Consider the following 23,809-nt stretch of genomic DNA (forward strand, 5'->3'; position numbering starts at 1 on the left):
TAGCTGAATGGAAAGCTAGAGCCAGCAGCCAGCTAAATAGCACACTTACAAAGACCAGAAATGAAATGTTCCCAATATGTAATTTCAAATATATGAACGTGCCCAAAAAGGACCTGACAGTATTGTCAGCATTTATCCCCCCGGGGTAGTTAATATGCCGCCCATCATGTTGTTGCAGTATGTGTGAAGGCTTTCAAACCATCATTACCACCTGTAGTGAAAGAAAGGCTGAGTACAAATTGCACAAATTGTGTCTGTTCTCGAGCACAGAGCGACTCAGAGCACATGTGTGCAGGCGAAATGACAGGTGTGCCGTCATGATGAGGATGAAAAATCGCGATGAGACCGAATAGCTCAAGTCCTGCAGAGTGATGGGAGGAGAGAGAGAGCTGGGGTGGGGAGGTGGGGGAATTAAGAGAGAGGGGCAGATGGAGTGACATGACAGCAACAAGTGAGATAACGCCGCTATGGCAAAAAGACAGAAGGTGAAAAGGAAATGAAGTGGAGGAAGGGTTAAAGAGGAGAGGGGAGAGAGAAATGGTTGCCTCGGCAACAGCAGCCAGCGTTTTCTCTCTCTTTCTATATCAATCCCTCTTGCACAACACACACACGCACACACATACACACACACACATACTCACACATACACGTACATACACATGTTGGCTCTCTCCTCTCCCTGTGGCACAGAGTTAAAAGTTTTGCAGGCGTACATTTACACGCTGCTCTTCCTGGTGCTGGTTTCTTCAAAGGGCGATGTGTTTGTCTGATGCTGTGGCAGCACTCAGAAGCACAGGATATACCAACGAGCTTAATCATATATCATATCATATCATATCATATCATATCATATCATATCATATCATATCATAATTGTCATTATTCCAGGATTATTATTACCAGCATTAAAACATTTTTTTATACAGATTTACAGATATCATACACACACAATGATTTGAAATTGAATGTAGAGTTAAATGTACAGTCACCTCAAAGTGCAATGAATAATCAGATGATAATAAGAGTTTATTGATGGAGCATTAGGTTGCAGTATGCTGACAGGTCTTTTTTTTTCTTCTCTTTTTTTTTACTGCAACATTTAACAGGCTGGTTGCCTCGGAGAAGTACACTACAGTTTGTGATGTGCCTGCACTGTGCTAACACTGCAACACATGTATTCATTGCAGTCTGCACACACACCCCATCTGCGTTCAGTGCACTGGCTCCTGTCCTGTTGTCCATCAGGCCGCTCTGTCCGTCCTGACCAACCCCTGTCATGCATGTACCAGTGTGGTGCATCCACACATGACAACCACCACAGGGGGGGCAGGGGGGTGGGGGTTGGATCCAGTGTCTAAGGTCACTACTCACATCATACCAGCAGCGTGTGTGCCGTGAGTGATGTGCACGTGTGAGTGTGTGTGAAGTGTGTTTTTTCTTTGTGTCCTGTGCGTATGACATATTTATGCAGAGCGTCTTGTTATGTCTTGTTATATGCCTGATGTGGGAGCATGTGGCGTTTCCAATATACCAGTGTAAACGTGTTTGACGTGTGATGTCATGTACCATTGGAGAAAAGGTATGTGTGCGCCTTTTTCCTGCATGCACGCCTCATGTGTGTGTGAGAGATTATATCAGTGGAGAGAGGAGTGCGTGGACCCCCAAGGAGGAGTGGAGTAATAAAGCACAGAGGCCTGCCTTGAGTCACAAGGACGGCACAGAGATGATGATGGTACCATCAAATTTAATGGGCTGCAGGAGAAGGTATGTGAGAGCAGGAGAAGAGAGGGCAGGCGGAGGTGCTCGTGGTGGAGAGAGAAGGGGGGTTGTGTGTATGGGAGGCAAAGCTGAGGGGACAAACCGGCTAAATTGGGACAATCACTCCCCTCCACTTCACATTCTGTAGTGCGTCTGATTTGAATTATCATCCCTGAGAGCCTCGGCTCTGTAATTCACCCTCAGTCTCCACCCACCACCCACGGCCGACATGATCCACCTCTAAAACCCTCGGATCAACTTGTTACCTGGCACTCGAGCTTCGCACCCTTTCAGTTCTGCTGCTTGGGATGCGGATGCTGAAGTCGACCCTCTCCATCCTCCCCTCTCACATAAACCCCCCCTCCCTCCCCTGCCTCTTTCACACTCTCCCACCCACCCTCCCTCCCTCCCATCCCTCCCGGTATCCGTAGTGATTGGAGGCAGGAATCTGAGGTTGCTAGGAGACGAGGAGAGTGTGGCAGCCGGGCCTCAGTGTGAGAGAGAGTTATGTGAGAGCGGTGAGGGGGATGTAAGCAGAGGGCGCCCCCTGCTGTCCGCTGCTGGCCGTGGATGCCCACTGTAAAAATGATGTGTTCGGTGCCTCATGCCACCTCTCATCTTTGGTCCACCAGCAAGAGGATCACACAGTGGTGAGTGTGTATGTGTTAAAGTGGGATCAAGCTAATTTTGTAGCGTATGTTCTTTCCATTAATTTATAACCAGATTTGATAAATATCATTTGTAAGATGGGAACAATCACTCACAGGTGGTGGACTGAGCAAATAGTCATTATGTCCCTGTGAGGAAAACACATCTTTGCATCATCAGTCCCTGCTAAGGTCACAGACTTAGAGTTGGAGCTGTTGCAAGTGTATTTCATCTGGGCTACATCATGCTCTTTGATCTATATGAGTTTCACTGAGATTGTGAGAGAGCCACCACACCTAGTAGCAATCAAAGTTCAAGATCTCATTTCTCCGTGTGCGCAGAATTATGTTTTCAAAGCTGTGCCCGCTCTTCTGATATAATACTTAATGTCTGTGGGACACTAATTGTGATATTGTAGGACACTTTGGATGAGGAAAGATCAAAGACTGTGAAATTGTACCAAAGCATAACTTTTGAAGCGCACACTTCAAAGGGACTGATGGATTGGGATTTCAGACAAAATAATATGAGCACTGTTTTTCTTGCTGTAATGCGAGGCCAGATTGTGAAGCGTGAGATCACAGCTGCATGTTTGTTGTATGACTCTGACTCCATGTGGTCATCAAGGAAACTGCAAATCACTGCTGCTGTTTTCGTGGGCTTGTCATTGGTTGTTGCTGTATGAACTGGCTGCTGCTGGATGCTGATGCTATATCCTGGCCAGTATTTTGTTTTGAGTGCACTTTAGGTGTATGAGCTGCCAAATGTTTTCTGTTTATCTTAGCAGCTTTCCTATGCACTGTTTTCACAATCAAAGCCAATTAAATTTACATGGACATTGATATAAATAATGGGACAATCACATGTGCAATATATAGTATTATACTATATATAACACTAACAAATGTAAGCCCATGAAGAGGCCATGCATTATTTTTGAAGTTAATACTGTATGAGTCTGTCAGTTTCTGACAAATCTTTATTTTTCTCTGGACAGCGTTGCTAAGCTGCTCTGGACACCAACTGTATCTTTATAAATAAAGCCAAATAACGAACCTCAGATTAACTTTCTGATATAATTTTTGCACACAAAGAGATTTTGTTCCTCATCACTTATGAAGCAAGTGCATCGAAGTGATTCTTTATGAACAGGAGACGTGATTTCAGGCACGGCTGAAAAACTGAAGGTTTCTCCTTTAAGTGCCATATGTTCCTCCAGTAGTGATTGCAGTGCTGTAGGAGCAAGTCATTCTTATGTTATCAAATCATCAGCAGTCATTATTGGTTATTATGCGATCCACAGGCATAATCAGTGACAGAGAGAACCTCATAACCAGCTTCACACCTTCACATACAAATGGCTCTTGAGAGTGGATTGTATTCAGGCTGAGCAGTGAGCACACAGTGCCAGGCACTTGTCCACTGTTCCTCTCTCCGTGCACTCAGGTTATGGAACTATGTTCCAGCTGAGTTTTAATTGCCCATTCACCTGCTTGAGTGACATCCAGCTCGCCTGCGCCTCAGGACTGAGGACAAAGTAGAGCTTTTGTACCAAACTAGACAGATTTGAACACATTGAAAATAATTCTATGTAACTGTTTTCACTGATGCAAAATGTCCTCTTTCAGTTTGGGCATGTCAAGGACATTTGGTGTGAGAGCTTACATATTCACTCTTGATTCTGAGCACAGAGGTTTTGCTCAAATTTCTGTTAAAGTTGTGCAGTGTCCGAATAGAGACTGTGTTTTCTCATTCAAAAGCAGAATGTTATTCACAAGTTGGATCGTGCTGGACATTGTTGCATTTCTTATTTATCCAAGGATGTGTTAAATGTCAGTCCCTGTATGCTGATATAACCCTGTGCTGGAGAGGACACAAGTCATCATGTTTGCAGCCATATATGCACATTGCATCGTAGCCATTGTAGCTTTTATTTCCATCCTTGTCATAAATGAAAAACTATTATCAGTGAATACAGGGCAAAAAAGTAATGAAGGCACTATTCAGCTGTACATACACATCATCCAACCATAGAAGAACCTTGAGTCCCTTTGAGAAATAGATCATGAAGAAAATAGTATTATTCAATTAATAAATACAACAACTGAAATTTTCAGATCAGTAGAATCTCTTGCTTCAAATTCTCAAAATAAATATATCCATAAAGGTTTGTAGCAGTGCATCTCAGCTAGCCTCACTTATATTATAGAGCTTATAAGTGTAAAGGATGTTCTAGTGAGAAGAATAGACCTTCTCCATACAACCATCTTTGTCAGTGCAACAGAAGAGAGTGGACAGATGTGTAGGATTAAGACGATGGTGTGCGACAAAGACACGGAGGGCTTCGAGTGTGTTCAAAACCAGTTGCTTTCTTTACAACCGTGCACTTTGAGCCTCCACTGTGGAAGATTTTGTGACCTTGTCTGTGATGGAGAGATTCAGTGTGTATCCCAGCAGGCGTTCCTGTTGATTGGACAAGCCTGGCTGACTGGCTTGCTGGCCCAGAGTATCAATGCCCTTTATCTCGCCTCTCAGCTCTTTCGCTTCGACTTAGTGGCAACACAAGTACACAACTGCTTGCGAGTGAATCATAGGTGGAGATTTGTGGTCGACAAACAGCAGCGTCCGTCTGAAACTGCACATGTAAGAAAGCAAATGTAGATAATGTAGCCTAAAAATTATCCACAGTTAAAGCTCTGTGATGCAGTTGCTATGGCAACTATGATAGAAATAGACGTGTATCTGCAAGGGAATGAAATGTATTGAACTGTTGTTTAGAAACTGAGAGAGATTTAACTCTTTTGATTGACAGGTTAAGTGAGTGACTGCATACAGATGTGCACGCTCAAGTCTGACTATGGTGTGTGTGACTTGCGATTCAGCGTGCATAGCCTTTGTATGAGCACATGTGGTTGCCATGTATGTATGTATGTCTTGGTGAATGTGTATGTGTGAGTGTGCATGTGTGTGCGCGCATGCATGACACACTGCAGTACATTAAAAGTGCAGCACCATGGATGGGGGGCATAGGGCACATCATTATGATGGTTGGAGAGTGTGAGTGGGTCTGCACTGCACTCACTGGCCCTGTGTGAGAGCAGATAAGCTCAGGCAGAGACAACACAATAAATTTAATGGGAAAAGGATTCTGTTTGTAGCACCTCCATTGTTGTTCTGGCCATGATGATGTTCTGAGAGTGTCGTGTCAAACATTAACCAATGGTTAGATATTACAATTTAAGTGGCTTTTCTTTGTGGTTTAAAATAAACAATAGAGCTGCACTGTGCATTTCAGCATTAAAACACCACAATAAACTTAAGCTTCATCCATTGCGCTGCAGTCTTTCTCTAATGCAGTCATACTTATTTGCTCACAAATTGTCTTTCATCTGTTACGGACTTATTCATTTCAGAGCCAACCCAACAGTCTCCTCTCCATATTGCCTTTGTACCCTGGTGCCTTCATTAGTCCACCCTAATTCACTTTGACTTGAGATGAAATAAGAACAAAGGAGCTGTGTTAAAACGTTTAAGCTAGACATGAAAAAATAATGCATTTGCAGTTAGTAGTATAATCTTATAGCTATTTGAAGGTGTAAATAGGTGAAAAATCAGTGAAAAAGAAAAGAGCTCCAGAGAGGGAGGGGGAGATGGAGGGATGTGATGGAGAGAGATGAGGGAGGGGGTGCAGGAATATGAGTGTGTATGCATTTTCAAGGCGGTCTTTCTGTTGCAAGAAAAAAAAACAGTAGTCTAACAGGAAAACGAATAGGTCGAGCTACTGATGAAGGCATGCAAATGCAATTTAGTGACGGAAACTGACGCTTTAGATGTTGATGTGTTAGCGGAGGCTCGAGCGAGAGGAATGCAGTTAATTTTAGCCCGAGATAGGTGGAATCACCTCAGCGGTGTGTGAAAGAGGGAGAGAGGGAGAGAGAGAGAGAGAGGCGAGGGAACAAGAGGGGAGGGGGCGGGGGTGTATGGACCTCACTGGTTACGGGACCTACAGGCACCCCGATTGTGCTCTGCTCTCATCATTTTTGGAGGTGAGGACAAAAGGAAAAAAAAGGGGGGATCGGGAAGAAAGGCCCGGGATCCGAGTGTCGTGACGGGCCCCCCCGACTTCGCCGCCGCTGGTCGGGGTTGTCTGGACTCAAAGAGGGTGAAGGAAAAGCGGCGGAGCGGTCGACTCTAGACTGGGGTTTCCTGCCACAGCAGCGGGATTGTCACAAAACAGCCTTTCACTCTTCGAGGGGCCTTGTATTGCTACGTTTTCAGGTATGCATTTAGAGTATGTTAGCTAGCCTGTCTCTGACTCACTTGCCTCTCCCTGGTCAAACGTTAGCTGTGTTTATTCAGGGGAAAATGTCAGGCTGCGTGATGATCGTTTTCTGATGCGGTACCCACACCAGCTCTCTTTGCTAGTAAACGTTATATATGCTAGCTACCCCCATTTACCCACAGCCCCAGTGAATATCTGAGGGAGGGGGGGAAACATCTGCACCTAATCACCTCTCTTTTGTAGCTAAACGCTGCCTGGCTGCTGCCCCCGTGCCTTTAGCCTGCTGCCTCCAACTATCGCCTTGTGCACGTCCTCAAATGCTTGTTATAATGTAATAAACGCAAATTAGCTGGCTCGCTAAGATGCTAACTAGTGGTTGTAGCCTAGCTAGCCCCCAACATATGCGACTTGGCTGGCATATTTAATTTGCAGTATGTGAGGTATCCTAGCTAACGCTAACCTCCCAGAGCTAAAAGAAAAAAAAAGAAAGAGAGAGAGAGAGAGGCAGCACTACAAAGCTAATTGTAATGCGTATACCTTGCTGCTGTTGGCTAATGTAGCTTGCTAAGGCTATTGTACAGAAGCCAGTGTTGTGTTGATGACAGCCCGAGACGATAAAGCAAACATAACAGAGCTGGCGTCGGGTCATTATCTGAAAAAAAAATGAAGAAGAAAAAGATAGAAAAGCGTTGCGTATGCTCTTATCAGTCAGGCAGCTATGCAACTGATTGACTTGCTGACAGACTGCATTGAGTCAGTTTTCATTAACGCTGCACTGTTGTGTGTGTTGTGGACGCTGCTGCTGCTGCTGCTGCTGCCTGGTCGTGCACAGCGAGCTGCTGTGATTAATTAGTAATCAAGATATGAGCTAAAAGACGGATGGAGGTGAATAGTGTCCTTCTAACTTCACCAGGTTTACACAGACCTGTTTGATAAAACATCTATCTCACTATTATTATTTGATTTACAGGGTGTCATCAGTTTGGGTTAGGGTTTGTACCCCTCCTCTCTGTTTCTCCCCCTTTTGCTCCACTTCAACTACTAATCATTTTCTCTGTGGTGGAAATCAATGAATTACATTGGTGGAAAAAGGCTCACATTAATGATGAATGAACATGCGATTAATGATGAATGCTACCAATTAAACTATTAGTTACTATCACAAACAGTCTGGCTCAGATTAAGCCAACACAATAAGATAGATAAGAGTTGTTTCAGGGCCATTAACCATTTTACAGTGTATTTGAAGTAGACAATAGAGGCTTGTGTCACACATGGCAATTATGGGTACTGACCTCATAAAGGTGGCGTCATCCCTTTAAGTATCACCCATAATAATTAAGGCCCATTAAAACAAGTTAAATACCCTAAAGTTAATGGTGTTTAGTTCCATTGTAAAGAGGTGGGAGATGCACTGCTTCTGTCTTGGCTCCACAAAGCTTTGTTTAGAAGTTTGTTTACATGTGAAGTTATGTTTGTGACCTTGTCTATGTCTACTTTGTTGCTTTAATTGCATGCTGCTCGCTGCTAACCCACTTTTCTCTTCACCAACCCTGTTTGTTATCAGTCAGAAGAGACAGCTTAGGCATGTATTTTAAAATCTCCAACCACAGTAAAGGCTGTACCCACAGTGCATATTAAAAAAGGAGTGCTGAGATGAGACCAGCAAACCTTTTAAGTAGTGAAGTACGGAGCTGATTTTGGCAGTGCATCCAACAAGGACATCATGTTAACATCGTTATTGATTTGTTTGATATTATTTGTGATAGACTTATGTGATTATTTTACCTGACTACTGAACCCCAAGTCCACGTCATGGGAAATACTGATGTAACACCTGATCGAAGATCCTGGATTGTATTTTCTTTTGCAAATTGAGTTAATTTTTAATTATCTATGTTACAGAAGACCTAAAACAAAAGCTTTCAGTCATTTTGTGTCTGCATTTGGCAAATGTGTCACATTTACCTCTGACTTGTTTTAATTAAACTGATTAATTAAAAAGAATCTGAAAAATTGAATTAGCCCCAAATGCATATATTATTATTGTGTGACCACAGTTGATTTCTCTTGATTATAATTAGTGTGACTGCTGAAGCAGTCACACTATTGTTCTTCTGTTTGGCCATTTTCTTCCGCCTTTTTACGGTCTTCTTCTAGTCCTTCATACTTTGTGCTATTTCAACAATTCATATATCAAAACGTGCAGCTTTTTTTGAACTTTATCGGCATTACTTTTCTCTTTTTAACTATTTATACTTTTTCAAATATTTAACTTTTTCACAAAAAATCTCACATTCATCAAAGTCTCAACCTCTCTTCTTCACAACTCCACTGTAGTGTAGGGGTTATGGTAACTGCTTGCCAACCCGAAGGTCACTGGTTCGAACCCAAGGGAAGAATTCTTGTTATGTTATGTTGAATTCTGCTCTCCTCCCCCGCCTTCAATTGGTTACAGGTGTTTGTTATCTCCTTGATTACTCGTACCAGTTTGCAGCACATCATCACATTACAATGAATGACAACAGTTTTGAAGGCAGTGTGCTCTCTGTAGCCGAGTGGCAGAGTAAAGGTTTAGTGATCATATGGTCATGGGTTCGATTCCTGCCTCAGTCTTTTCACTTCATTGCTTGACTTTTGATTCCAATTATTCAGCTGTCATTGGACAGTCTTTGATTCCTCATAGTATAAAGCTCATTGTAACTCAGGTTCTCTGTGGCCATATGGTTAGTGCTCAGCCTGAAATTCACAGACATTTTCATACTAAGTCATTCAAGCTTGACTCTCAAGCTTTCTTGATGTTGACAGTGTGCAGATCATTAACAGACAACAGTCTCTGCAACTGTGTGTGCACCGTGGCCTAGAGGCAGAGTGGAAGTCTAATGACCATGAGGGTGTGGGTTCGATTCTGACCTTGGTCAAACATTTGTATGGTGATCACAGCTTGCACTATTTGCTAATTCTGCAACAGCGTTCAGTTGCTATCAGCAGTCACACCATTTCCATTCTTGGAAATGCTTTTTCTAGTTTAATTAGGGTTTTAGCACAGGTACGGTAAACAAATGCTAACGTTTTCAATTCATGTTTTGTGTTTGCAGAGCTGGGGAGGCTTCTGGTCCGCTACTCCTGGAAAATGAACTTATCTGCATGGAAATACTGAGGAGAAACAGAAAAACGAAGCTTGAATTGACTGAACTTCAGTGGAATAAATGGATTACCCTCCTTTTGGAAAAAAAAAATTGTTGCCATGGAACCAGGTAGAATTAAATGATGGTTGAGAGAAAAAAACAAAGGTAAGATGGCTTCATGCTGAAGACACAGGAGCGTGCACCAAGGAGAATCTGAACACCGAGTGAAGCAGAGAACGAACACTAAATAGGGACCAAAGACCTCTACAGTCCAAATGAATGCATGTAGTCGCAAGAAAGTAAAAAGAAAATAGTATTTGGAAGGGAATGACCAAGAAAAAGAACATCTCACAAAGTATTACACTCTACATCCACGAGTTGATGAGACTATCAATGGAGTGTTTGTCTCTGGGAGTGTTTAGTGAGGGTCTGTACTCAGACCTCTTGATTCTGTTACTGCAGTTTTTTTCTCACACAGGTGTGAGTCAGGTCATACGTGTTGGTGAACTGAAGGATTGCTGTGACGGGACACAGTCTCAATGGTTGTATTGAGAATTTTTTTATTTTTTCCTTTTTTGCACAGGATGCTATTGGATCATTACTCAGTTTAATTCTCACGTAGCTCTGCTTGCTTGAGCCGTTACTATAGTGGAGTGTATACACGCAAAGACATTTTGAGATTGAACGTCTCGCATGGTGGTGTGTCCGTTATCCATGATATCATTGCCTGCTCAGTGCCAAACCAGTTCAGCTTCATTGGAATGACTGCACACTTTTAACCTTACATTTTTCTGCACAACAAACCTGCATCGTTACGAATTTATTTTTCTTCTTTTTTTTTTTAAACTGTTTTTTCAAGACCCAGTAATTAAGTGAACCTTTGTTTTTGTTTTGTTTTGTTTTGTTTTTTTACTAAAAAACAACCATCACATCGAAGAAGACAGCTTTTTACCATTTGGCCTTTTTATATATTGATAAAACCCCTCGTTTGTTCAGCCTCCCTAAAACTTTCTGTTACAAAAAACATCTGCAGTATATATTCATCTGCTTCAGCTCTTTGGTGGATTTTCAAAAGCATTTCCTTGTTTTACTGCCAGGCCATAGACTCTCTATGTCATTTATGGTTACTGCCATAAGCCTTCCAGTTTCTGATCAGAAACATTCCCTGATATAGATACTGACAGATATTTCCGTTTTTGATCCAAACTTGGAAAAACAAAACAAAAAAAAACAATGCAGAATTTTTCTAACAGTCCGGCTCCCACCTCTCTCCCCCATGGGTTCACTGGGAGAGGTGGAGGGGGACCCCCGTACCCCCCCCAGCCAGCAGATCCCCAGATCTCCCCAAGGATGACGGATGATTACGCAGGGATGCAACAGCAGAGCCTGCACAGAGCCCATCACCACCCCACTCAAGCCAGCCACATGCTTGCATACAGTGCCAGAAACAGAGTAGCTGTGGAGCCACCACCAACACAGGGTAACATTCACAGTGGCAACAGTAACAACCCCTACAGGAAGGACGCCATGGATTATTATTTTTCAATGGGCGGGAAGGACAGGCACAGAAGGGGAGGCATGGGCTATGGAGCAGGCTTTGGGTACCCTAATATTGATGGACATTTACCTCACCAGTACAGGCATGCTGGATCTGGCTCTGCTCCATCATCGGGCCTGATGTCACCATATCCAGTAGACTACGCCTCCAGTGCCGGTTCAGGTGGAGGTGCCGTTGCCGTTGCCGGTGCCGGAGCGTTCTCCCCTACTCACCAGTACAACATGAGTCAGAACCCTGCAATGCAGTCAGTGCCAGGTTCCCAGATGCAGCACCGCCAGCATGGGCAAGCCTTCCCAGCTGTCCACCATGGACAGCAGCATAGGAGCTATCCACAATCTGCGCACAGGATGACCCCACAGTACCCGCACTACTCCCCACAGGGTGGAGCATCCACGGGGTCATCAGGAATGTACAGCCCCCCGCCACAGAGGTATCTCGACGGGGCTGCTAGCACCGGGTTTGATCCCAAAGTCAACAGCTCTCCCAGTGTCAACTCCAGTTCAAACTCAGTGTCCAGTTCAGTTGCTGCTAACAATGTGGGGCCAATGGAGAATGTTCAACAGAGTTACCATGCTGCAAATTATCCTGGATATTCCCCACAGACACATTCTCTTCACAAGCAGGCCACACTACAGCACCGCAACTCGCAGCACAATTTAGGGGTAGGTTATGACAACTCTCTGAAGATGCAGCACCAGGGCCCGTCTCCGGGGTCTGTATATGCTAAACATCATCAAACCTCTAATCCCAGTATACCTCAAGCAGCATCTCAAGAAATAGCCAAATCCCCAATGCACCCCAATGCTCAGCAAACCCAAATCAACCAAAACTTTAGCCCGATATCCAACCCCTCTCCAGCTGCCTCAGCAGTGCATTCCCCCAGCTGTAGTTCCTCTCCTTCCCCTTTGATGGGTGTCTCAGAGGCACATGGAAACCCCTCAGGTCATGGTCCTTCACATCCTCCTACATCAAACCCCCGTAGCAGCCATGGTCATGGCAGATTACTGCAGACTATGCCTCAGTTAAGTCCCACACCCAACTCAAATAGCAGCATCAGTAGTTGCGGTAGCAGTGGCAGTCATAAAGCTCACAGCATGAGTTCAGCTGGAGGGAGTAGTCTTCCTCCAGCAGGCCGCAACAAAATGGGTCTGAGCGCAGGAATTGGATCGAGAGAGGAAAGCTCCTCTGTTTATTCATCGTCTCCACTTGATAAAATGCATGATGCAGGCCTGAATAGTCTTAATGCCTTGAGCTCACAAGTAGCCAATTTACCTAACACAGTTCAGCACATGCTCCTCACTGACACAGTGCTCGCACAGAAGAAGAAAGATGGCGGGCAGATGCAACAGGCAACACCCGGTGGGCCACCGTCACAACCGAGGAGTCGAAACGCAAGTGCAGCCTCAAGTACTAGCACAGTCAAGGATGGAAGTGCAGTGGGGAGCGGTGACGGCGGCAGCTTAGATGCTGCCGCCGATGAGGACTCCTCTTTGATGTCAGTGGGAGGCTCATCAGGGACCAAGGTGGAGCGTGAGGAACAGTTTTCTGAAGGGGAACACGGCAGAGTGAGGCAGATGAGCGGAGCAAGTAGTGGATCTGAAACGACTGGCTATCACCCTCCACTTCAGAGTCAAAACCAACCACAGATGGGACAAACATCAAATGTGAAAACAGTCAGCTCTGATTCCCTATCAAAAGAACAAGGTGTTTCTGAAACAAAAGCAAACGAAGCTCACACTCCTTCATCATCATCTCCATCCTTTGGATGTCAGTCATCAGAGACGGGCCCAATTTCACATTCAACACCTCCGGTTTCCTCATCTCCCTCGTCCACCTCTTCCAATATTCCTCCCCCCCAGCCCAACTGTGTGTCAGAGCCCGGTTTAACGTATAATGACAACAGGGGCGGCCACAGGAAGACGGCAGAAATTAAAAATGAAGTAATCAAAAATGAAAGTGAAGGCGCAGTTGATAAAACAGAGAAGGGCAGTATCCTAATGCAACGTGATGGAGAAGTCAATACACAAAATGGTCAGGACAAAGAAAATAGGCTGCACACTGCATCCAGATTACACAATAACCAGAGGGAAGAAAAGCACACATCTGAAGAACAGCAAAGTGCCAGTGGTGTTGGTGTGATTGTTTCAGCTCGATCTGAGGGAGGTCACACTGAAAAAGGCAAACACCCCCAAGACAACTGTGTTGAAGAGAAACAGTCTCACTCTTACTTAAGAGAGTCAAGCAGTCATAATGGGGAGGAAGGAGTAGATCTGACTTTATACTCCTCCCATCACCAGAAATCAAATTTTGGCCGGCCTCAAAATCCTCCCCAGTCTGGACCTCATAAATATGGCTACCCAGAATCAACATATGGCTCAGATTTGTCAATGAAGAAGAGAGGGAGGGCTGGTGCTGCAAGTGTAATGGAAGCAAATTCCAGATACTTAGGATACCAACCACCACAAGCTGGTTACGGCCCTCTGCATGCAAAAGATGTTGTCTCTGTAGAGGGTTTGCTGAAGAGGGGTCAAGGGGCGGGGGGTAAAGTTCACGAGGATAGCTCACAAATGCAGCAGTTCCCCAGCCTTTTACAAGAGGTTCTTCAAGGTTACAATTTAGACAGACGTTATGGCAGACCAGAGCAGGCATTTCCTGCCCATCTCCAAGTTCAGCAACAGTTTCAAACCAGACACCCGTATGGCATGGCTGAAAATATGAGGATGCAGAGCGGGGGGACTGAGGCTTCAGCTCATCCTGTCCAAATGGGCAGCTCCGGAAAGGCCTCTCATCCGAACCTGAGGCACGGGAGTGAACCTGATTTCACCACAGACCCCCTGTCTGTTGTTAAGTCAGAGGTGGTCAATGCTAAGAGTTTGCAAAATGCTGAAAAACCTGAAGTGGGTGTGTCTCAGAGTCATGCACCACCAGCTACAGAGCCCCAGCAACCCCCACCCAAACATATAAATTTAGCCGACTATTCTCTGCCACAGAGAAAAGTGTTTTCTAATGTGTCCACTCCATCCTCTGCTGTGCAGGAGCTCCTTTTGCTAGAGCCAGAGCCCCTAACAGGCAGCATTGGTCAAACTGAGTCTCAGAAATCATCAGGCTCCATATTAGCCCCATCAGAGCGACGCTCTGTCATCTGTGATGTGTCTCCAAACCGACGCAGCACACCAGAGAGGGACAGGGAAAGCGACAGAGAGAGAGAGCGGGAGAAAAGTCAGAGTGGAGCCTCTGTAATTCAACAGCCATTTTCCTCTCCAGCAGCAGCCAATGATCTGAGTAAAAAGGATTCAGGAGAGAAACAAGTGGTGAAAATGGAAACAACATCTAAAGAGGCTGGCCCGGACGCTGTAAATCTACAAACTGATCATCATGGCAGCGGTGGGGCTAATGAGGCAGATATAGAGTATCATCCCAAGTCTGTTCATTCGTCTGTTGTAATGAATGCTGACCCCTATAGGCGAGGTAATGTAGATATCCCCCCCTTGCCTTCCCACCCTTTGAGCACTAATCCGTTATCTTCGCCCTCAAGACATCCGTCCTATCTTCATGGTGTTGATTTATCAACTGGCAGCAGTTTTCCTGCATATCGATACGGAGACACAAGAGAAGGAAATGTAATGCCGCGCAGCAACCCGCACTTCCCTCCCCACCACCCGTACCACAACCTGTCCCCCCAGGCTCAATCGGCAAATAAGCTTCAGATGTACGCTCACCCTCGTGGCCTCCCCCATCACCCGCATGACATGAGTGACTGGGTGAAAGCAATGAACAGGCCACCTAAGGAGATGATGATGCAGCCGGGGTCCTCTCCAGGAAGGCATAAGGTCGTCCAAGCAGAGCAGAGACAGAGGATGATCCCTCAAACTGACATGGCCGGTGAGCAGCACGCCACCAAAACTTCACTCCATCATCAAAGTGCTTTCTTTGACATGAAAATGTGGGAGTCGGCGCACGCTGCAAGAGAGGGTCCCAGATTGATGGAGGGAGACTCTTACTACAGAACTCAGCCTCCCCCTCCTGCGCCTCCTCCCCCTCCCCCTGCTCCTCCAGTAGTGTCACACGGACCTGCACCTCCGCCACTGACTCTGGGCCAAAGCGCTGCTGAACCAGAGGCGCCCCGAGGACCTGCAGAGGAAACCAAGCATCCCTGCCCACCTCCTCCATCTAGCTCCACTAAACCTCCCGCTGACACAAACTCCACTCCACCACAGGTGCAGCGTCCGACTAAAACTGGGGGTTCTGGAGACACAAATCCGCTAATATTGAGAAGGAGAGTCCGCTCTTTTATCTCTCCCATTCCTGCCAAAAGGCAACTCCAGGATACGTCTCAGCAGAGGGCTGCCACAAATTCACATCATTCCCCTGTGGCCCAGTCTGAGTCTAGCCATCACAATGAAGATGACTCATCTAGTTCAGATATCCCATGTCCCAGGCTCTCCTCCCCACTGCCCGGAGAGAATATCTATTCACAACCTTTATCTCCATCAAGCGTTAATGCCAAGGTTTTGCCTCCGAGGAAAGGACGAGGTTTGAAACTAGAGGCAATAGTGCAGAAAATCACACCAAATATTAAAAAGCCAGCAGGCCATGCTGATGATGAGTCAAATCATTACCCAGGCTTCTCTCATTCAGAAATACCAACGTTTAATGATTCACAGGACCAAGACTTAGCACATTTCCCCAGGGTTGCAGGAGGGGATGATAGTTACATGGATGAAAGTCACTCATTAAACGACATGATTCCCTTCAGAGGAGTTGATGAGACTGGGCCGTTACCTCCGACTGCTTACCCATGCGACCCCCACCAGACGTCCCAAGCCCTCAAACAGCAAGACTTTGACTTTGGATTAGGCTCCGCTGTGGCATCAGCATCTGATGACAAGGAGGACTTTGCTCTGCTCGGGCCTTTACCCCCTCCTCCACCTCTTCCTCGCCCAGTCCAGGGTTCCCCACCTCCATCCTCGTCTGCTCTGTCAGACATTCAGCATTTCACAAACACTTACCAGCAGCTTGAGACAAGAAGAGGAGAGCAGTCTGCTGCTAACCTTCTGCGACAGAAACTTCAAGAATCTGGCATAGGATTTGATGATTATCCTGGCAGTGATTACTATGGAGCCACCCCGCCACACCACGGCCAGCCTCAAGGACACATGCTGAACAGACATCAGATGTCCTCTGGGAGGTCCAGTCTGTCACCACAAGACTCTAAGACCTCGGATAGTGTTGTGCCTAAAGGCTATTTCCCATCTGGCAAGAAGAAGGGCAGGCCTGTAGGGAGCGTGAATAAACAAAAACGGGCCCAGACCCAAGCCCAAACACAGGCGCAGGCCCAGACTCCAGTCCAGACACAGAGCACAACTCTGAGTCCTTCTCCAGCCCCACCCACTGCAGCTACAGCTACAGCCACAGCCACAGCTTCAGCTTCAGCCACAGCTACAGCTACGGCTGCTGCTCCAACTCCACAGACAGTGCAGTCTACCAGCGGCACACCATCCCCTGCAGCAGCACCCCCACTGCCAGACAATAACATCGCTCCCCCGCTGGCTCCGCCCATTCTAACCCAGGTAGTGAAAGTGGACGGTGAGAGCGAGGACACGCAGCCAGAGACGGAGGCCAAACCCGTGCGACGGAGACGCAGAGGCGTGAAAGATGAAAATGAGCCACTCGAAGCGAGGGGGCGGCAGAGGAGGAGGAGGAGAGGGGCAGCGGCGGCGGCAACAACGGCTTCGGTGGCCAAAGATGACCCGGATACAACATCAGGCCCAGGAGGAAGTCCCGGCGCCAACAGAGTATGCGTGGATCAGAACAGAAAGGGCCCGTTTGTTCCACACATACATGTGGAAAATAAAGTACCCGAGATCGGGGCGGTGTGCACCATTGTGAATGCTGAAGAGGACAAGATGAAAGGAGAGCGTAGTGTAGTCGCAGGGAAAGCAGGTGGGAGTGGAATCGATTCTCTCCTGACCTCAGCCCTTCCCTCCCAGTTATCTCGGAGAGACAGAGAATCAGAGAAAAGGAAGACGGACGAGGTGGAAACTACACTTCAGTCAGGAAAAGCACTTCCTTCATCTGGCTATGTTGTTTCAGGGCCGGTGATTACAGAGACCAATCACTCTGGCCGCCTGCTTTGCTGCCTGTGTCAGAAATGGGCAAATTACAAACACCTTGGAGATCTCTACGGGCCTTTTTATCCAGCCGAATATGCTGCGAAGCTCCCCAAGAACCAGCCCCAGGTCAGGCAAGGTCAAGCGACAGCAACAGTGACATCAACAGCAACAGCAACCACAGCAGGAACAGGACCCGGACCCAACAAAACAGGACCAAATTCAGACATTAGCTCAAACACTCTGAGCGCTGTCCAGGACTCCCAGACGCAGGACGCTCACTTTATCAAGCCTTCGACCGAGAGCGACTTCGCCATCAGCCTCGATCCAAACCCAGCATCTTTCAACGCCCCGGTGAGAACTGCCTCCCCAGCTGGTGGAGAAGATATGATGATGATGATGCATATGGCTGGCAAGCTCAGTCACATTGCCTCGTCTTCCTGCTCCTACTCCTCCTACTCCTCCTCCTCCTCTTCCTCCTCCTCCTCGTCCTCTTCCTCCTCCACCACCGCTACAACCACCACCACCACCACCATCACCAGTAAAACACCCTCTCTCACCTGGGACATGAATCTAGATATCCGACCTATCCCTGAGCTTAAGAGAGAGCCGGACCTTGATGTCGACCAGCACCAACAGCAGCAGCAGCAGCAGCAGCAGCAGCAGCAGCAGCAGCAGCAGCAGCAGCAGCAGCAGCAGCAGCAGCAGCAGCAGGTGCAAAAGCAGCTGCAGCCGCCAGCAGCAGCAGATGAAGCTCAACAACGACCTCAGCACAGGAAGCTGACCTCACATCCCCGCTTTAAGAGGAGGCACAAATCCAGTGAGGAGTCCCCCAGAATGGTGCCATCCAACAGTAAGGCGTCCCTGCCTTTCCAGCCCCCTCCTCCTGCCTTGGACTCCCTGGGACCTTTGGCCCAACTCGCCCAGCTGCCTCAGATGCCCATGGACCCAGAGGAGCTGTGGGTCCACGAAGGGTGCATAGTGTGGACCAGTGGAGTGTACCTTGTCAACGGGAGGCTGTACGGCCTGCAGGAGGCACTAGATGGCGCCAGAGAAACAGTGAGTGTCCTCTGCATCTGTTTGACCTGCTTTGTTTTGGGGTTAATTCAGATTTACAGCTCCTTATCTCCGCTGTTGACTGTAACAGTTTAAAATGCGGTCGGTGAAACTGATCAGTGGACATGTCGGTGGTTTAATGGTGTTGTGTGTTCATTGATTTTTATCATTTAGCCAGACCTTCAGCAGTGCTTCACTGTCCAGTGCAGTTTTAAGATATATTGATTTCTTCTTTTCCATTCTGTGCGTCTCCACTCAGAGCTGCTCGTACTGTGAGATGATCGGCTCGACGCTGGGCTGCTACAGTAAAGGCTGTACACTTCGCTATCACTACCTGTGCGCTATTGAAGCAGGTGAGTGGATGCATTAAATACAGACACCCTGTGAAAAGTGAGTTGGTGCGAAACACAAATATTGTTCGTTGTAATCTCTGCACAGCACTGACAGTGTCTCTCCTCCCTGCAGATTGCTCTCTGAATGAAGATAACTATTCTCTGCGGTGTCCGAAGCACAAGGTAAAGAAAGAGAGGTTGGTTTTCAAGCTGTTTCTGAAGATTTTTTCTTTTCATTTTGTGTAATTTGTTGAAAATCTCTCTTCTCTTTTACGTTCACAACTCAAGGTCCTCAGCCTCCAGTCGCCCACTGAGCTGGTAGGCTTCATTTCTTTCAAGCACTAACTCTAAGCCCATCAATTTTCCTCCTTTCTCTCTCAGTTTACCCAGAGCATCCGGCCAGCCAAGTCAGTGTACCTGGAGCAGTCAGAGAGAGGCTGAGAGAAACGGTGAAGGAGAAGAAACACAGGAGTCTGGGAGCTGTAAGTTTAGACTTGGTTGTATTTTTTTGACTGAATATGTATTTTCATTTTATTTGTGTATTGAACCCTTTCAGATCTGCCCACACCCAAAGGATCTTTATCGTTACTTCTTCATAACATAGAAATATAAACCTCTCACCTCTTAGATTGAGCTGAATTGTGCATTCATAAGAATTCATACAGACTTGAAAACAAATAGTAGGTACTATTATGTAAAAACTCACCTCCCCACTGAACCGGTTTGATCACCATAAAACAAGATTTCATGTAGGAAATGATGTTTTTGCTTTATGCCTTTATTTGGTGAGAGCCTGGACTCTCATTAATGGACCTTCAGTCGACTGGCACTAATCTGTCGCCTCAGGGCTTTTCATACCTTTTCTATCCAGACAGTTTCATTTCACACAGCAACACAACAGCTACTCTCTGTCGGTTGGTTCTTAGACTCCTGTAGATGAAGATCCTGCTCTCACGCTCCTCTTCACCTCCCCTTAGTGTCTGTCATTTCCTGTCACCACCTCCCCTCCCACTTGTCTTCATGGAAACATAAAGACTCATCGCATCACATCTCCACAGTTCATTCTCTTTATGTAAGATTACTGCAGAACAGTGTTGGTGTGCTCTCTTTATCTCATGTCCTCATTCCAGTTTATTCTTGTCTGCAATCAATCACATACTAGCGGATGCTTGATATTAGCGTAAAGAGTAATTATGATTTCTCTGATTTAGGAATACTTGATTTAAGTGCACAACTAAGCTTACACATGTAAATATACCGTCACTTTTCTTAAAGGGATACACCAACAATTTTTTTCGTGTCTTGCCTCACTCCCGAGTCCATGACAAGCAGATAGACACCATCCTTTCGACTGTGCATGCAGTAACAAGGGAGATAGAGCCGTATCGCCCATAATTAGCTTAGCTCAAATGCTGGAAGTGTATGGGTAGTGTTAGCCTGCCTCATATCCCAGCCGAAATCAGCAGTCAGAAGCTGATTTCATTTTAGCTCTAAACTCTGTAAATATATCACTATATTGACATTTCAAACATGTTTTAGTGAGAAAGTAGCCGTTTAGATCAGCAGTGTGTCGTTAATTTGTCTAAATACCAGCTGTTTACAATTTTGTTCTGACGAATTCAGCGCTACTGAAGCTAGCCGTTGTGACCAACGCACTTCTGGTTACTTTCACAAAATAAAACACCCGTTGCCCTTTACATACAGAAAACCATGACGATAGAATTTGTGCTTTTACTTTGAAATAGAAAGCTAACCTACCCTCGATGTAGCTAGCTTGAACCAAAATAAACCGTCTTTGCTTGAACCCTCCGCTTTGACCGATCTCATCCCGTTACCGGCATTTGACCGCTCAAGATGCCTTACCGGCGTTTGAGTTAAGCTAATTACGGGCGATACTGGCTCTATCTCCCTTGTTACTGCACACACAGTCGAAAGGATGGTGTCTATCTGCTTGTCATGGACTCGGGAGTGAGGCAAGACACACACAAAAAAATGTTGGCGTATCCCTTTAATAATAGAATCTGTGAATAGTTGGTGTTGATGTTGGTGATGATGCTTACCTCCATTTTCATGTTTTCCTTTCCCAGGTTAGTTTGGACAAAAGAAGACTGAGACCTGTTGGTGAAGCAGCCCCAAATGTGAAAGGACAGGACTGGCTTCTGTGACAGAGAACAACAAAAGGGAATGTAAAATTTCTCTACAGGAATCAGCATTATTTACTTTTGAGACAATGTGGAAAAGAAACCTTTTCTTTTTTTTCCTCGAGAGAATTATTGCTCTTTACTTAAAAGTGGAAAAAGAAAAAAAAACATGGACATGCAACATAGAGGAACAGAAGTACAAGAAAAAGACAAAAAAAAAACTACAAAGGTCGAAGTGGAATAAAATGAGATGTCAAGACTGACGGAGGAACTTTTCTCAAAAGAACAAAAGAAACAAACTTCCTCCCTAGGCTCACTTTGATTTTCCTCAGACACCCTCAAAGTGTTAAACTCTTGTTTATCATCATCTGTATTATCATTTACCTTTTTTCCAGGTTTTTTGTTTTGTTTGCTTTGAAGAGACGTATTGGGAGCAAGTTGGGTGTCGAACCCAGAACAGAAAAGGCGAGAATGTTGTATCCTCTCGCAACTAGTATTTTATCTTATGGTATTAGGATGGTCACAATTATTATTTTAGTCCTCATTATTATTTTGTATCCTCATTAGTATTTACTCATAAAAATGACATGGATGTATCTCACTTTATATTCAGTCAATACATAAATTGGATTTTTTTTCCCCCATTCCTGGAGAGGGAGGAGCCAGAGCGATGTTGTCTGGAATGTCAGGGTCGAGTTTGCCACAAAGACATTATTGCCTTGGAGAACGGACATCTGTTGCCTTTCAAAGTCACGTGTATGAGTGAGAAGTGTGTGTGTGCGTGAGAAACTGAAAAAATGCCGATATCTGGGTCTTTGATTCCATTTTGATCCTTTTGAAAAGTGTTCTTATTTTTCATCACTGGGGTTTTTACGGTACAGATAGTATTCATGAAAAATCAGATGGACAGTCTTATTTTTCAAGTACAAAATGTTTGTAATGTGCAAAGAGAAGGAGAGAGCCTTGTAAGAGGAGGATATGACACTATGGACTAATGCGTGTCTGTCATCTTTAACCGTGCTGACTGGAAAAAGATGAAGGAGAGGACACTGAAGAGTTTTCATGTTGTGGAACCGTGTACTGGGTGCACGAGCGTGTATGTTCTACATAGGAAGTGACGTCGGACTGACAGGCGTCGGTCCCGCGGATGGTGATGAAACATTTTTGGAACTGAAAACCTTGGGGGGGAGGTGTCTTACGAGTGGCTGTGATTGGCCGACGGTAACTGGCCGGTGGAGAGAAATGCGAACCAAGTACTTTTGAATGGTTTCATTCTTAAGTGATGCAGCAGCGATTTGATCGGGAGATGCAAAATCCATTCAAAAGAAGCATTGCCATAAAATTTAAAAGTGAGTCGTACATGGTGTTGTCTTTATCATTTTTTATTGTTATTCTTGTAAAAAAAAAAAATCAAGCTGAGAAGACAGTAACACTATCAAAACCATGCTGTATTAGAAACCTGTCAATATGTATATGAATTATGAATACACTTAAAAATGCTTCAAGTATGCTCCTCTTATTTCTGAAACATATTTTTGTTACTTTGTTGGACTGATATTCCATCGGTTTAAGTTTCATCTGTTATTTTTATGTCCTAATTTCTTTTTTGGCATGCCTTCTCTCTATTCTTTACTCTTGTCTTTTCAGTTTGACTTTTTCAGACAGGAGTTTAAAACTCATTGTGCCAGGTCAAGGATTCTGTGTTTCTGTCAGTCGATGTTTTGTGCGGTCACTTTGACCTTTTTACCACCAAAATCTAATCAGTTCATTTTTCAGTCCAACCAAATGTCTTTGTCAAATTTGAGGAAAATCCCTAAAGATGTTGCAGAGATATTAGATTCGCAGGTCACCATGACCCTCACCTTTAACCACCTCGATCTAAGTGAATGTACTGAATTTTCTGTGATTCATAAGAATGGGATGCACAGACAGACAACCTGAAAACATAATGCCTCTGGCTACAACGGTTACTGGCACAGGGACATAGTGTTGAAACCAATTTGTCTGAATTGTCTCAAGTTACACTTTAAGTAGATAAAGACAATATGGAAATACCAAGGTCAAGAAAGATGAAAGCAGATTCTCAAAATTTGAAAGGGAAGAGCATTTTCATAAAGGTGTGTAAATTTGTGCCTCATTATAAACCAAGATTTAATATTTTTTGCTCCCATGTTATGGGCAAGTGATTCTCAAACAGGAGCACTAACACAGTTGTTGGAGGGGAAACATGCTGAGAAGTGTGGAACACCAAGTCATGTCATCCTAAAGCCACATTTAGATTTAAAAGCACATGTTGAGCTGGCTAAAATGTATGCAACTATCAAATGGGAACATTGGATAGTGTGCAGGTTACTTACTGTTCACATTAAAAGCTACAAGTAATGTGTGAATGGTTTAAAAGCTACAAGTAATGTGTGAATGGTTAAAACATGTACATACAGGATAAATAGTCAGCATCGAGTGATTGATGAAAGGTTAAAATATCTAAAAGTGGGGAGTCGTTTAGCTTGGGTGGTAGAAGAGGTGCCCCATATAGTGGCCCTGGTTTGATTCCACTGGTGGCCCTTTGCTGCATGTCATACCCCTCTCTGTCTCCCCATTTCCTGTCTATCTACTGTTAATTAAAGCACCCCCCCACCCCCCCAAGAAATTAAAAAAATAATATTACTAATAATTAAAGTAAGTAATTAACATTAATTAAACAAGTAATTTTCTTTAACATTTTAAAATAACTAAAAGTAATGCAAAATTGTTGAAAAGGAAACCTGAAAGCAATGTGCAAACAGTCAAAAAGCT

The 23,809-nt window shown here is 45.1% G+C and overlaps 1 protein-coding gene across 9 annotated transcripts; it reads left to right on the forward strand.

Moving 5' to 3' along the window:
• Positions 1-6,099: 6,099 nt before the first annotated feature.
• On the forward strand, positions 6,100-22,523 carry tcf20 (transcription factor 20). 9 transcript variants are annotated; one of them, XM_085784877.1, is made up of 6 exons: positions 6,100-6,684; positions 9,787-18,543; positions 18,800-18,893; positions 19,006-19,069; positions 19,254-19,354; positions 20,960-22,523. In XM_085784877.1, exons 2-6 carry the CDS (start codon positions 11,050-11,052, stop codon positions 20,962-20,964), a joined length of 7,758 nt encoding a protein of 2,585 aa, XP_085641003.1. In that variant the 5' UTR covers positions 6,100-6,684; positions 9,787-11,049; the 3' UTR covers positions 20,965-22,523. The 9 variants fall into 9 exon arrangements, with proteins under 9 accessions (XP_085641003.1, XP_085641004.1, XP_085640997.1 ...); XM_085784878.1 differs by having other exon boundaries at positions 19,006-19,055; XM_085784871.1 differs by lacking the exon at positions 20,960-22,523 and having other exon boundaries at positions 9,787-18,105; positions 18,136-18,543; positions 19,254-19,523.
• The last annotated feature ends 1,286 nt before the right edge of the window (positions 22,524-23,809 follow it).

Source organism: Trachurus japonicus, chromosome 8 (assembly GCF_045865225.1).
Source record: "Trachurus japonicus isolate A0001 chromosome 8, Traja_1.0".
Taxonomy (NCBI): Eukaryota; Metazoa; Chordata; class Actinopteri; order Carangiformes; family Carangidae; genus Trachurus; species Trachurus japonicus.

Excerpts from the sequence above, each read along its gene's own strand:
- tcf20 (XM_085784870.1), top strand. The coding sequence starts at position 11,050 with ATGCAGAATTTTTCTAACAGTCCGGCTCCCACCTCTCTCCCCCATGGG. Across the intron at positions 18,894-19,005 it reads CCTGTGCGCTATTGAAGCAG|ATTGCTCTCTGAATGAAGAT; the intron begins GTGAGTGGATGC and ends TCCTCCCTGCAG. Across the intron at positions 19,070-19,253 it reads CACAAGGTAAAGAAAGAGAG|TTTACCCAGAGCATCCGGCC; the intron begins GTTGGTTTTCAA and ends TTTCTCTCTCAG.